Below are 15,323 nucleotides of genomic sequence, written 5' to 3'. Positions count from 1 at the left end.
AATAATAATAATAATAATAATAAGAACTGTGTAGAAAGTTATCATGACCAAACTTACTATCAGACATGACCCTCAGATGCAGAGCAGTGCAGTACAGGAGTTATCTGCAGGAATCGTTGGTCTCCACCTGTTTATATAGAGCTGTTATGCAAATGTTATGGGGCGTGTCAGCTGTGAAGCTATAAATAAAAAGCATCTTAACCCTTGTTTAGTCATATCATTCTGTATACGCCTCTTGTCCTAAGAGGAGAGGGAAACGACCTACCTTCACTAAACCCCTAGAGTAAAGCAGATGAAACAAACTGTCATTCAAAACAAACTTTATGAATATCTGGGTTTTTCCTCTTCAAAGTGCAGGAAGAATGCATTTAATCAGTGGACAACACACCTGTCATAACTGTTTTATTTACTAGAGGTTTACTATGTCTATTATGATTATTATTGCTAAAGGTACTGCATAGGGGTGGACATTATTTTTCTGCTAGATACTACTTGTATAACCTGAGAGAACCGTAGAAATGTGCAGATTGTAGTTTTGAATGCATTTTTTGAAGGGTAATAGCTTTGAATGTTTTGGCAACATATATTCTTATATACTGTACAATGAGGAATTCAACTACAAAGTACTAGTCTTCTCCCTTGTTTGAACTATTGCCCCCACCCACAAGGTGTATCTGCTGTTACTTCAGGTCCTGGGTTGTAGAGGTATAGCAGATGATTCACAGTTATCAAATCATACATTCTTGAGAAAGTGTGAAAGACTTTCAGTGATATTGTGGCACGCATTGCTCTTCCACTCTGCATCCCAGAAACTAGATGAACTATACAGACCTGCTAAGATTAGCAGTACTATACACAGATCAATCTAATCCATCCTTTTCCAATTGTTCCCATATTTACAGAAACACAAATTTCTATCTCCAAGATTACTTTTTCTAAGACGGGTAAGATGAACATGTAGAGCATTGAGGTTGTGTCCTGAACAAGGACAACTGCATGTCTTGTAGGCTCTGGAGTCATACTTACCACATTTTGTGCTGCCATCTTACTCTGGTTGCCATGGTGATAAGAACCATGACATTTTTGCTGTTGTTTGACAAAGATGTCTTGGGAGAATACATCATCACGGTCTGGGTTATGTTCTTCCCCATCTTCTTCTTCAGCCACCTCTTCCTCTTCTAAATCATTGTTCTCTTGTTACATCTGAAAAAAATCAGCTCTACAAACTGTTGGGTCCTGAAACTCATGGCTCCAGCTAAGAGAGAACTGGGGTTAATTTCATCTGCAGCACCTTTATAGCCTGTGACCACATTCATCATTAGTAAGCAATGATTTAAAGAAATGTTTACTTTGTCTTAAATTGTTTTTATTTTGTCTGTGAGTTGTGTGTGGTTGTGAATGGAGATACTGCATAATGCACAGGAGAGTTCAATCATTAGCACACATAATCTCAAGTTATTATTGAAATAATAACAATAATAATAATGATATAACAATAACGCTAATAATAATCATAATCATATACTACTACTGCTAATAATCATTATAATAATAATTGTATTTGTATAGCACTTTTCATACAAGAAATACATGAAGTGCTTCACGTTATATAAGGTGGAAACAAACCCAGTTGATGGTATTAATAGAAATAAAATGAAATAAAGATCTCTCTTTTCACAATACACACAGACCCATTACCAGCTTTAATTAACCTGAATAAGCCTATATATGCTTACTCCATGATTTTAACCTCGCTGTGGGTCTGATTTATGTCAGCTGCAGCCTGGAGCTCCATGGTGCACACTAGGTGGTGCTGTAGAGGTTAAAAACACACACACACCACAGTTTGTTGTTTTTTTTGCTCAAACCTACCTACCACTGACCTCAGCACTTTCTCTCTCTCTCTCTCTCTCTTTGTGTTAATGATTAATTACCTATGTACTATGGTGGTGCACCATATCATGAAATATGAAATGTGAACAAAGGAGATATTTCACTTTTGTTGGAGTCAATCTTGGACAATTAATCCAATTTCAAGCTGAAAAATATAACTAAGATGTTTTTCTCTGCTCTTTAACATAGTGGTGGGTATTTTTTCATTCTTGAGACATCACAAAAGCTTTAACATTCAAACTGTCAAACTGCAGAGACAGCAGTGCTGAGCAAAGATGGATTCAATTCTGACAGGTGAGATTTCAAACAACTGTTTTAATTTCACCTCATAATTTCTATTTTTCTGTTATTTATTTTTTTGTTTTAGGAGGATCTGAACCTCTGAGATGTGTGAGGTATTGATTATCAGGAAGAGAGGATCAGTACTTCAATCACTGCAGAGACACTAAGTTTATCACACAACTTGGTTTTATTGGTAAATGTTAAGTTTATTTATCTCATTTAATCAGTTGACAAAGATTATCAAAGAAACAGGGAAAATGTCACCAGTAGAGAAATATTTACTTATTTTACAGACTTTATGCACCAAATTCAAACAAACATAACATTAAAATAAACCTGGTTGAATACTGATTATTAAGAAGTGAGAGGAAAACCATAAATGACATTTATAACTGACAAATCATTTCAGACTAAACAATCAGTTAATTCAAGCTGTTGAATGATTTTACAGTCTGAACTGTTTTTATCTATATACAATACATCACATCCATCACTTTATGGATCTGGTCTGATACATGAACAGTTATTGTTTCTGCTTTTTATCTAACATCATGTTCACTGTCTGCATTAGCTCTGTTACTTGATGCTCATCTGGGGGTTTGTTCTCAAAAACAACACACCTTCTGCCACACTGTTTAACTATGTTCTTGAGTCCAGGCTGGCAGTCCTGCAAAAAATCCTCAAAGCTCATTTTATCACGCTGCAGATCGTCTCTGCGAGTAAACAGGAGGATTGTTTGTTCTTTAGCTTTGGGACCAAAAGCAGCTTCAAACTTTCTCAGTATGTCTCTCTCACCATCTGCGAATCTGCTAACATGTATCACAAGTAAGTAAACACAACGATCTGACTGACAGAGCTGTTTGCACTTTTTCACATGTTGGTTCTTGTCTAATGATTTGATTTCATCATCAAAGATGTCTGGAGTATCAATGACACGCACACATGTACCGTTTATCTCAGTTTCTGCTGCCTGACACTCTCTGGTGACCGGCTCTGAACTGGGTTTTGAATCAAACCGTCTCTCTCCAAGGATTGTGTTTCCACTCGCACTCTTTCCAGTCCCGTACATTCCCAGCAGAACAAGGTTCACTTTGTTGACAGAGTGATTTCCTGCATTGGTGTAGAACAAAAACATTAAGTTTATAATAATAATTCACAACTGTTCAAACACATGTTGGAAACACTGGTCTCACTTTTTAATCTCTTCCTGTTGTCAGTGAAGGATTCTGTGAGAGATCCCCAAACTGAATAAAAAGCCAAATAAGAGTTTATGTGAGTTGCTATAAAAGGTTTTGTCTGGTTGAATTAATTAACCTTCACAAGGCAAACACACATGCAGTTGACAGTCTTTGAGAGAGGCTGTGGCTTACCTGCCCCACTGGTTTGAGGGTGTGTTTCATCAGCAGATCTATAAAACAGATGCAGAATCATATTTACTGCCCAGGAAGCTTTTTGTAGAACACTTCTACTACTACTAATATTACTACTACTTATAATGATACAGAGAAACAGAAGAAGAAGAAAAAGAAGAAGACGTTAGATCTAATTCTAAATCTACATCTTTCACCTTTTTTTTTTTACCTTTGGTTAGTTGACATGACATTTCTCTTTTTGGCCAGTTCACTGAATAAACTCTCCAGGGTGTAGAACTGGAATGGGTAAGATTCTTCAGTTTTATATCTTAATGGCAGCACAACTATGAACTCCTTTGTGGGTTTCTTAGTCATCTTGTGCAGCTCATCTATCTGATGCTGCACCTCTTGTGTTGAAAACCCATCCTCTACCACCAACAAACACATGTCAGGTTGTTGTTCTGAAGAAAATAATTTTCTTATGTCCTCACTTGAATTGTACAAATTTGGGGTAAATGTGACCGCATATGTCTCATTGCCATGTGTCTCAACTTTCACATCACTAATTCTCTGTGCAAATACATCTCTCCCCAGGATGACAGATATTAGATTTTTCTTCAAATGATCTGCTGTTCCCAGGACAACAATCTTTGTTTCTGTGGAAAAAAAACACAATGAGTTTCTATTATATACATATAGTGAAAAATCCTACATGTGCTTAAATTTCCCATGATAATCCAAAAGACTTTCTCTCTGACAGTGCTGTCTTACACAAAGCATCAACAATCTTGCTGTGTAGAAAGTTATCATGGTCAAACTTACTGTCAGACATGGTCCTCAGATCCAGAGCAGTACAGTACAGGAGACAAGCTGTGTGTTATCTGCAGGAATCACTGGTCTCCACCAGCTTTATATTGACCTGTTACACAAATGGGGCGTGTCAGCTGTGAAGCTACAGTATAAATAAATGTCTTAAACAAATGTTCTAACATTCATTGACAACTGTGCAGAGAAAAGATGGCTTCAATTCTTGAAGGTGAGATTTCAAATTGTTTTATTTCTTCTACTGTATTTAAATGTATCACAATATGTTTATATTCACTAAATGAATTGTCCATCAAGCCAAAGATAAACTCTTTCAGGAACCTAAACAGAAGTTCTGATTCATTTTTCAGGTCCTGATTTAAGAATTGTGATGATTGGAAAAACTGGTGTGGGCAAGAGCGCTACTGGAAACACCATCCTGGGAGAGAAGCGCTTCAGATCCTGTCCTGCCTCTGAATCAGTGACTGCGACCTGTGAAAAACAAATAACACGCTGGGGTGACAGAGTGATTAGTGTGGTAGACACACCAGGGATCCTGGACACTGCGAAATCTGCAGAATTCATCAAAGAAGAAATTGTGAGATGTGTCAAAGTCTCATGTCCTGGTCCTCATGTGTTCCTGCTGGTCATCACAGTTGGTCGATTCACCACCGAAGAGAAAAACTCAGTGGAAGCTCTGCAAAAGCTGTTTGGTCCAAATGCAAACCAGTACATGATCGTGCTGTTTACCCGTGGTGGTGATCTTGATGGTATGACCATACAACAGTATGTACGTGAGGGCAGCCCAGACCTCCGACGAGTCATCCAGAGCTGTGGAAACAGGTTCCACGTCTTTGACAACACCAAAAGCAACAGAAACCAAGTGGTGCAGCTGATCAAGATGATTGACATCGTGGTTGATAGAAATGGGGGGGAATGCTACACAGATGCCATGTATCAAGAAGTTCAGGCCACTGCAAAAATACAAAACATGAGAGTAGAGGACTTGAATGATCACATGCTCACATTTAATGATTCATTGCTGAGACGTGTCTTAATCTTCCTCACGATACTTGGAAGAGAGTAAAATACACAGAAACCATAATCAATCACCACACCACATAATCAATAATCAGTGAAAATAGGACAGCTTTTGTAGGCTGGATGTGAAGATTTTTGAGAAGACAAAATATTATAATCTAGTAATGTGAAAATGTCACTGCTGCAGGGTTATCATCTCCAATAATACATCAATGAAGAAAACTAATGTAACTATATGATCATTAAGAAGAGTATGATGAAGAGTTTTATTAGGGGGTATAATATACATATGAATTGTTCAGAATTTTATTGTTATGTGAAATTTTACACACTTTAATGAAGTATGACTGGAAAGGTATGGAAATATAATAAAAGTTAAATGAAATGATCTGAAACTGAAGTGTTTATTGTAAGTCACTTTACTGAATATAATCATTAAAACACAAAATTTCATCTTATGATCTTAAATCCATCACATTTACAGCCTGACAATTAAGAAACAAATTCTATTAGTATGATGACCATCATAAAGTGCTGAAAATATGTAAGAGTAAAATATAACAGGTAAAAAAAATGTTATTAGTACAGTAACATTTATGTTGTATGTAGATCATTCTTAGCTTATTCTTAACATGTTATATAAACGAAACAAAATAAACACTGTATTCATATAATTACAAAACATATCATATATATATATATATATATATTATATATATAATATATAGGTGTTATAACAGAAAAGAAATTTAGACAGACAACAAATTAACAACCATCCAATGCAATGAAGAGCTGGTTCCCTTTAATTAAATAAATAAACCACCACCACAACTACCCATAATAATAATAATATATTATTGACAATAATGAATAATATATAATAATGATATTAAATAATAATGATAATAAATCATTTTGTGTGAATAGATATGCTTTTATGTTATATGATTTTATGTTACTAAAAACTAAATAAATGAACAATTAAGCAAAGTCACCAAAGTCAAAAGTCAAAGTCAACTTTATTGTCAATCTTGCTACATGTACAGGACATGTAGAGGATTTAAATTATGTTTCTCTCACAACAATGAAATAAAAAGTAATAATAATAAAGTGGCCGGTGCAGAGGTGGGAGCGAGGGGAAAGAGTTCAGCTTCCTCACAGCCTAGTGGATGAAGCTACAGTCTTGAGGTGCGTAAGGCTGCATAATCTAGGGGTGGGTGGGGTTATGTGCAATGTTGGGTGCTTTTCGGGTCAGACGTGTGCTGTAGATGTCCATAAAGGAGGGGGTTGAGGTACCAATGATCTTCACTGCTGCATTCACTATGCGCTGGAGGGCTCTCTTGTTGGATGAGAGGTGCAGCTTCCAAACCACACAGTATTGCAACTCGTCAGGATGCTCTCAATCGTGCCATGGTAGAAGGAGCACATGATGGGTGCCGGAGGTCTGGCTCTCCTCATCATTAGTTGGGGAGGTTAATGAATGTTGCCCAGGTACTTGGTTCTTTTGTGTTTTTAATGGAGGCAGACAGGTTTTATATTAATATGTAATCAGTAGGAGGTTTTTCCAGTATGTTTTTTCTTAATTTCACGTTAAAATAGGTTTTGGGGTTTTTTGAAAAAAGTTAGAGCTATGAAAGTATTCAACTGTTTTTCTTGTCTTGGTTAATTGTTGTGTCCTGGTAGGCAAAATGGGGGCAGTGGGATGGGACAGTCCAGGACAAGGCATAGTGAGCCATTGATGTTTTCCCAGAAGTGGACCTATTATGCTATTTCTTATTTTCAGTCATATACATCAGGGTTTGCATACTCGGGAAACTGATAGGAGGAGACACGAAAATATAAGAAATAAATAAAAGAAAGGCATCTGAACAGCTGTGGTTAAAGCATCTGTATTAAACTGTTTTAATAACCCCTCAACAAAAAAACTCCATATGTTGTTTCAACCAGATTCTTGCACTGGTAGTGGATCTCTGCTAACCGAGTGAGGAACACATTTAATTTGAGTAAAAGTCTCCTGTTATTTAGTAATGCCATAAAGAAAGAAATGTTGAGTAGCTTTACATGACTCTGACTTGGCTGCCCCTTGTTCTTCTTCTTTCCTCTTTTTGTGGCCAAAGAAATACTGAAATGATTTTTCTTCTTACTACGCCTTTGTTTCCTAGAGAATAATTGGTGTTGCTGAATAATCACTTATAATACTTGGAAGGATGTCCACTCTTTTGATATAGCTGTCAAACACAGGAACTTCGAGGAGAGAGGTATTCAAGGACCACCTAGTGATTGGTCTGTGCAGACAGTTTATATTTCATGACAGTGATACAAAAGCATGGTTACAAATGGTAATAGAGTGAATCTGTGAGTCTTAAATATTAGATACCTGTGAGAAAAATGAGTATTCTCTGTTGGGCGCTGTAATTGTCAACTATCGTAAAGAACAAAATCACACATGCACTGTTTCATTGTTTCTGTGGATTGCCAGGTATGTTTATTGTTTGAAATGCTAGATCTGTCACATGGTGGAGCCTGTGAAGACACAGGCTGATCCTCATCCCAAATTAAGGCCCTTACTGATGCTGACTGCAGCACAATAACCATGAGACGGCATTTGCGAGAGAAGGGCTTAAAGAACAAAAAACAAAGAACACGTCTCCTCCCATGCCACAAACTTACCTCGTCATTCTGCTTCTATTGCAAAACAATGGTGAGCAATTCTCTAGAGCAGTTGCAAGGACTAATTAAATAATGAACCTAACCTCTTAATATCTGCAGGATACCTGTGTAAAATTAGTAATATATAAACTTCCAAACAGATTCTTATTATTATTAACACAATTTCTGTTTTATGATTTCCTTTCCTGTGTTTTCCTTCCTCAAACACAGGATTCTTGAATGATTACAGTTGATGTGCAGAGTCAGAAAACTGTTGCTCTCCCTGATCTAACCTGACAAATCAAAGACCTACTTACTTCTGACACAAACCGTGTACAGTGTCTGAGTACACATGCAGTCGCCTGTGATTAGCATGTGATGATAGCATTTGTTAAAAAGCATGCACATTTGCCATGGGAATCAATAGAGACTGACGGAGCTGTCCAGTTAGTATCTGTCATCTTCTTCTCTCTGTAGAACAATGTAATATGGTGGGACCTGAGCAGGACCTTAACATTGCTGAAATGCAGTACCAGGTTGGCCAATACCTACAGTGGGGCAAAAAAGTATTTGGTCAGCCACCAATTGTGCAAGTTTTCCCACTTAAAAAGATGAGAGAGGCCTGTAATTTTCATCATAGGTACACTTCAACTATGAGAGACAGAATGGGGGAAAAGAATCCAGGAAATCACATTGTAGGATTTTTAATGAATTAATTGATAAATTCCTCGGTAAAATAAATATTTGGTCACCTACAAACAAGCAAGATTACTGTCTCTCACAGACCTGTAAGTTCTTCTTTAAGAGGCTCCTCTGTCCTCCACTCGTTACCTGTATTAATGGCACCTGTTTGAACTCGTTATCAGTATAAAAGACACCTGTCCACAACCTCAAACAGTCTCACTCCAAACTCCACTATGGCCAAGACCAAAGAGCTGTTGAAGGACACCAGAAACAAAATAGTAGGGAAGCCTGAATCTGCAATAGGTAAGCAGCTTGGTGTGAAGAAATCAACTGTGGGAGCAATTATTAGAAAATGGAAGACATACAAGACCACTGATAATCTCCCTCGATCTGCAGCTCCATGCAAGATCTCACCCCATGGGGTCAAAATGATCACAAGAATGGTGAGCAAAAATCCCAGAATCACACAGGGGGACCTAGTGAATGACCTGCAGAGAGCTGGGACCAAAGTAACAAAGGCTACCATCAGTAACACACTACACCGCCAGGGACTCAAATCCTGCAGTGCCAGACATGTCCCCCTGCTTAAGCCAGTACATGTCCAGGCCTGTCTGAAGTTTGCTAAAGAGCATTTGGATGATCCAGAAGAGGATTGGGAGAACTTTTTGGTAAAAACTCAACTTGTCGTGTTTGGAGGAGAAAGAATGCTGAGTTGCATCCAAAGAACACCATACCTACTGTGAAGCATGGGGGTGGTAACATCATGCTTTGGGGCTGATTTTCTGCAAAGGGACCAGGACGACTGCCATGTATCGTGAGATTTTGAGTGAAAACCTCCCATCAGCAAGGACACTGAAGTTGAAACGTGGCTGGGTCTTTCAGCATGACAATGATCCCAAACGCACTGCCCGGGCTACGAAGGAGTAGCTTCGTAAGAAGCATTTCAAGGTCCTGGAGTGGCCTAGCCAGTCTCCAGATCTCAACCCCATAGAAAATCTTTGGAGGGAGTTGAAAGCCTGTGTTGCCCAGCGACAGCCCCAAAACATCACTGCTCTAGAGGAGATCTGCATGGAGGAATGGGCCAAAATACCAGCAACAGTGTGTGAAAACCTTGTGAAGACTTGCCAACAAAGGGTATGTAACAAAGTGCTGAGATGAACTTTTGTTGTTGACCAAATACTTACTTTCCACCATAATTTGCAAATAAATTCTTTAAAAAACAGACAATGTGATTTTCTGGATTTTTTTTTTCTCATTTTGTCTCTCATAGTTGAAGTGTACAGAATGAAAATTACAGGCCTCATCTTTTTTTGCACAATTGGTGACTGACTAAATTTTTGCCCAACTGTACCTTTTCCAACAATTTGTGAGATGAGACCACCCATGATGACCTGCTGCTACAGCATGACATATGTGGCTAAGCAAAGGCTAGGCACTGGAACGCATCTGTGTGATGCTGGATAACGTTAGGGTATTCCTTAGCTTGAGCAACAATAGAACAGTATCTGTAGGTTTTTAGCAGATATATTTTGCCACCGAAACCAACTTAACCTGCAGCTACAGAGGAGAGACAGGACCATAGTAGACATGGTTGAAAATCTTGAATCTTTCAGGAGGAAGCTGGCGTCGTTAGAGTTAGACCTATCAACCGGCAGCGTCCTTCATTTCAGTACACTGAAAAACAGACACCAGTACAATTGACAGGCTGCTGGTGGACTTCATCGAGCAGCTACAAGCCAACTTCTCTTCTAGGTTTGAAGACTATCCCTAAGGACATCATTGCTTTTGTACGTGACCCTCTCACAGTCCGACAGTGCAGACTTCTCCTCCCTGGTGGGGGGGAAAAAAACATCTGTTCCTTGGAGGAGGCTGCGTTACAGATTAAGTTAATTGATTTCCAGGCAAACTTCCTGGTCAGAGATGTGTTCATAAGTGTGTAGTTGGTGAGTGCCTTTTGGCTGGCATGCTCAGAGTAGTATATGATCAAGAGCCTTGCATTTTATGCGTCTCTGTTCTTACTCATGACAGGTGCGTACCGGCCAATTTTGATCTCACCATCTTGTGTTTGAAGCATTTTTGGCTTGTTAAAAAGGTGCAATTTAATTACTTTGAAAGACAGAATATCTTGTTTCTGTTGCAGAATATTTCTGTAATAGACCTCAGGTCTGGACAATGCTAAGTATGGACAATATGTTTTCCATAATAACACCTCTTTAAATCTAATCATCCAAAAAGTATACCTGCTAGAATGCTGGGACTGACACTATTTGATTAAGGGGTTACATTAAAAAACAAAAGGATTGAATTCTGCGTTTTGCACATTGCTACATCAGATTCCCTCTGTGCTTATTTGCCATCATCAGTTATGCTTTTAAGAAGTCAGGTGCACCTGACTATTTAAAAGCATAACTGATAACCTGATTATTTTTCAATGTAATGCCTTAATAAAATAGTGCCAATCCTTGTATCCTGGTGTTTACTGATGTACATGTTTTTGATTGTATTTTGCCCTGAATGAGCTGGCACACTGGAAACAGACACTACTGTGCATGGGCCATCTTTTACCTCTTAAGTCTACCCTACTTAAGTTTTGTACCCAAAGGTTGCACTTAACAACATTGCGTGACAGTCCACTGTCTTCTGGACGTGAGATGTTAGCACATCTTAAATATAATTAAAATTAAACTAAGATAAAATAAGATAAGACTGATTCCAGTCAGTTTCCAGGAAAGATAAATGTGTTTTTATTTGTTGTTTTATTGCATTATTGTATCATTCTACAATATTCCTGCATCTATCAAAGTGTCTCTATAGGCCAATTGTCTGCCAAGTGAGCAGAGGACAAACAGCAATAAACATTGTGAGAAGGATGTTGCAGGATGGAAAAAAGAATAAGCATCAACAGCCACACTAGCAGCACTAAGACTGCAGATAAGATAAGATAGATAATGTTAAGATCCAAGGTGTAATTTTGATCCACAGCACTGATTATGAGGTAAATGTATAAACTGTCCTGGGATGCCTTTGTTAACCTATAATAAAATGGTTTATGATGATTTGAGTCTGAAAGACTTAAGAGAGGTTTATTACATTGTGTTTTTGTGTGTGATGGTGAAAGCAGAAAGGAAAATTTATTAAGCAACTGTTAAGATTTTATGAGCAAATGAGATCTTAAAATGAAAAAGTGCTATGTTGTGATGTCTAAACCTTTATAGAGTTGCTATACTGGAAGGGTTATATGTATTTACACAATTATTCAAGGTAAGTTTTATGTTGTGAGCTCCTAGGTGGCTACTGAAGTAAATTGCATAGGGTTTGCTAGCTTACACCACACAGAATAGCCTCTATTTGCTGACATAACTTCATGTAAATTAACTAGTAGTTAAACATGTTCTGAGACAACAATGATTTTATATTCACAATTATTCACACAGGATATGACGGGTTGTGAAATGAGAATATTAATCAATCTGAGACGGTTGCAGAGTATAATATTTAAACTCAGCTACATGTTGATTATCATCCTTATTAGTTGTGAGTCTTAATTGCTAACATCAGGAAGCATTTACGGCCTGTTAAAATGGTGCAGTTTAATCAGTTTGAAAGACTCAACATGTTTCTATTGCAGAAAATTTCTAAGCGCAAACTCCATCTTAGGTCTGGACAATGCTCAGTATGGAGAATGTTTTCATTAGTAACACATCTTTAGTGAGGCAAATAACAATTTCTTTAAATAATTGATTAATTGGCCGATTATTTTTTTGATTACTTGATGAATCGGATTAAAAAATAAATACAAAATGAATTCCTGCCCCTTTATTCGAAAAGAGAACATTATTTTCAAATTGCCAATGCAAAAAAGTGCACAAACACCAAATTTCTGCTTGAAAATCCCTGAACTGTTAATGTATATCAAATTATAAATAATAATTTATAAAAACAACAAAATGTAGACTCCTTTCTTAATAAAGTGCAAAAAAAGGGCTATTTTCTGTTGTCTGACCTGAGCTGCTAGAACAATAAATTAAGTCTAAATAATAAAATAAAATGCACATCAGCACACTGTTAACAGGATTTGTTTCAACATTCTGTGGCGGTTCTAGCTTGTGTGCCACCCTGGGTGAACTTCCCTTCAGTGCCCCTTAGATGTATGCATGTATGTATATAAACAATTGTAGTATATCAACATAAATAAAATAAAATAAAATAATTTATCACAAATTATATCATATTGGCAATAGATACTCTATATCACACAAATTCACAAATCAATATTACCATCCTCCAGCAGTGTCAACCAAGAGTCAAGTCTAAACCAGTTCACCTCTGTGGTGTTCTGGCTGATTTTACATTATTTTTAATGATTTCACACACAATTCACAAAAAATACTACAACGTGTCTGAAACTACATATTACCAGTATGAATTGTGGTTCATTTATTTTTTAGTGTAATTTTAATTGTTGCATCACTATGCTACATACAAAATTAGGTCTGCTTGATTTCCCTGCTCATCTTACCTCAGCCTTTCAATGTAGAGACCTTAACCTATCACCACTCCTCTCTCTACCTCCTACTTTTGACTGTGAGAAGAAGCCTGCTAGTTCACAAACTAGAACAAAGAATGAAATTCTTTGTCAACACTTTTAATAATTGAATTTTATCAATTCGTTGTTGCAGCCCTACATGAAGATTCTTTAAATCTAATCATCCAAAAAGTATACCAACTCACACCAGAATACTAGTACTGACACTATTTAATTAAGTAATTACATTAAAAAACAAATGCATTTTACACATTGCTTCATCAGATTCCCTGCTTATTTGCCATCATCAGTTATGCTTTTAAGTAGTCATGTGCACCTGACTACTTGGTGTGTCCTGGTGTACATTTTTTTGATGATTGTATTTTGCCCTGAATGAGCTGGCACACTGGAAAGAGACACTGCTGTGCATGGGCCATCTTCAGTTTTTTTTAACCTCTTTAAATTTACCCTACTTAAGTTTTGTGCTCAAAGGTTACACCAAACAACATTGCGTGACAGTCCACTGTCTTCTTTACGTGAGATGTCAGCACATCTTAAATATAATTAAAATTAAACTAAGATAAAATAAGATAAGACTGATTCCAGTCAGTTTCCAGGAAAGATAAATACGTTTTTACTTGTTTGTTTATTGCATTATTGTATCATTCTACAATATTCCTGCATCTATCATAAAGTGTCTCTATCAGCCAATTGTCTGCCAAGTGAGCGGAGGACAAACAGTAATAGACATTGTGAGAAGGATGTTGCATGATGAAAAAAAGAATAAGCATCAACAGCCACACTAGCAGCACTAAGACTGCAGATAAGATACGATAGATAATGTTAAGATCTAAGGTGTAATCTTGATCCACAGCACTGATTATGAGGTAAATGTATAAACTGTCCTGGGATGCCTTTGTTAACCTGTAATAAAATGGTTTATGATTATTTGATTCTGAAAGACTTAAGAGGTTTATTATATTGTTTTTTGTGTGTGAATGGTGAAAGCAGAAAGGAAAATTTATTAAGCAACTTGCTTTGCTATTTTATGTTTTATTTGCTATATTAGAAGTGTTATATTTGCAAAGCTATTCAAGGTAAGAACTTGTGAAATGTTAATCTGGTAATGTTGAAGTAAACAAAAAAAAAGGAAAACTTGATTCTTTAAGTCATTCAGCAAGTTATACTGAGTTATTTTTTCATAATCTTAGTTTTTATGTTATTTGAACTTCTAGTTGGCTCCAGAAGTAGCAAAAGCACTCTTTCTACAAGCTGGTAATGTTTGCAATGTTTAAAAAAGCTGTCTTAGCTTGGCGTGTTAGCTTGCTAACATTTGTTAATGTGCCAAAGAGCACTAAACTCAATTATTTTCTCTTTAAACAAAGTACTGAACAAATTAACATTATAACCTGGTGATGGTGGAAGATGAAAAGTTAAAAGGATCACCAAAGTTATTACACTTTATCTGTCTGAGTGTCAAAATTTCATGGCAGTCCATCTATTGGGTTTGTCAAGATATTTCAACCAAAACCGGAGGTGGACTGGGTTGATTCCTTTTTCACTTTTGGCATTATTGTGACCTTGTTTTTTTCTGTTAAAATAAAAACTTGTCTTGTGTTTATTCAACTTTGTTTACATTGTTTTTGTCTTGCCCTGGTTAACATCACTGTTACTTCCTTCATTCCCTATATTTCTATTCAGGACGTAACACTACAATTGTCAGTGTACTGAAGTCGTTGATGAAAGGTTAACAAAATAATTCCTCCTACTGTATACATCACCTGAGAAACAGACATGTATATGAGCTAAGTTTCATGGCAGTGGCAGGGCGAGATATTTTGCTCTGAGTCAGTGTGAATTACATTGCCTTCTTGAGAGCCAAGCTGTTGGTGTTGAAATAGATAACATAAAAATGTTGTCTACTTTGTGACAAACTGGTATGAGTAAATAATATGTTCATAAAGCACAATAATGACTTTGTGAATGACATTGCCTTCTTCACATTGTCTACTGTTGTGTTGTTATGGATTTCTTTCATACACTTATTTTTAAGGATTTTTCATGTAACAGTCAAATGAATATTTTTTGTTCAT

General features: G+C 36.8%; 2 protein-coding genes across 2 annotated transcripts; one reads left to right on the top strand and one right to left on the bottom strand.

Moving 5' to 3' along the window:
- Positions 1-2,698: 2,698 nt before the first annotated feature.
- LOC128382792 (GTPase IMAP family member 7-like) lies at positions 2,699-3,902 on the bottom strand. The gene is made up of 3 exons (XM_053342798.1): positions 3,757-3,902; positions 3,546-3,583; positions 2,699-3,285 (listed from the first exon to the last, which is right to left on the bottom strand). Exons 1-3 carry the CDS (start codon positions 3,900-3,902, stop codon positions 2,699-2,701), a joined length of 771 nt encoding a protein of 256 aa, XP_053198773.1.
- Positions 3,903-4,544: 642 nt separating this feature from the next.
- Positions 4,545-5,418, top strand: LOC128382790 (GTPase IMAP family member 4-like). The gene is made up of 2 exons (XM_053342797.1): positions 4,545-4,563; positions 4,703-5,418. The coding sequence occupies exons 1-2, from the start codon at positions 4,545-4,547 to the stop codon at positions 5,416-5,418; spliced, it is 735 nt and encodes a 244-aa protein (XP_053198772.1).
- The last annotated feature ends 9,905 nt before the right edge of the window (positions 5,419-15,323 follow it).

The sequence above is a fragment of the Scomber japonicus genome, chromosome 21 (genome assembly GCF_027409825.1).
Source record: "Scomber japonicus isolate fScoJap1 chromosome 21, fScoJap1.pri, whole genome shotgun sequence".
Taxonomy (NCBI): Eukaryota; Metazoa; Chordata; class Actinopteri; order Scombriformes; family Scombridae; genus Scomber; species Scomber japonicus.
The sequence above is the reverse complement of the archived record's forward strand: the minus strand, read 5'-3'. Positions and strand labels throughout refer to the sequence as shown.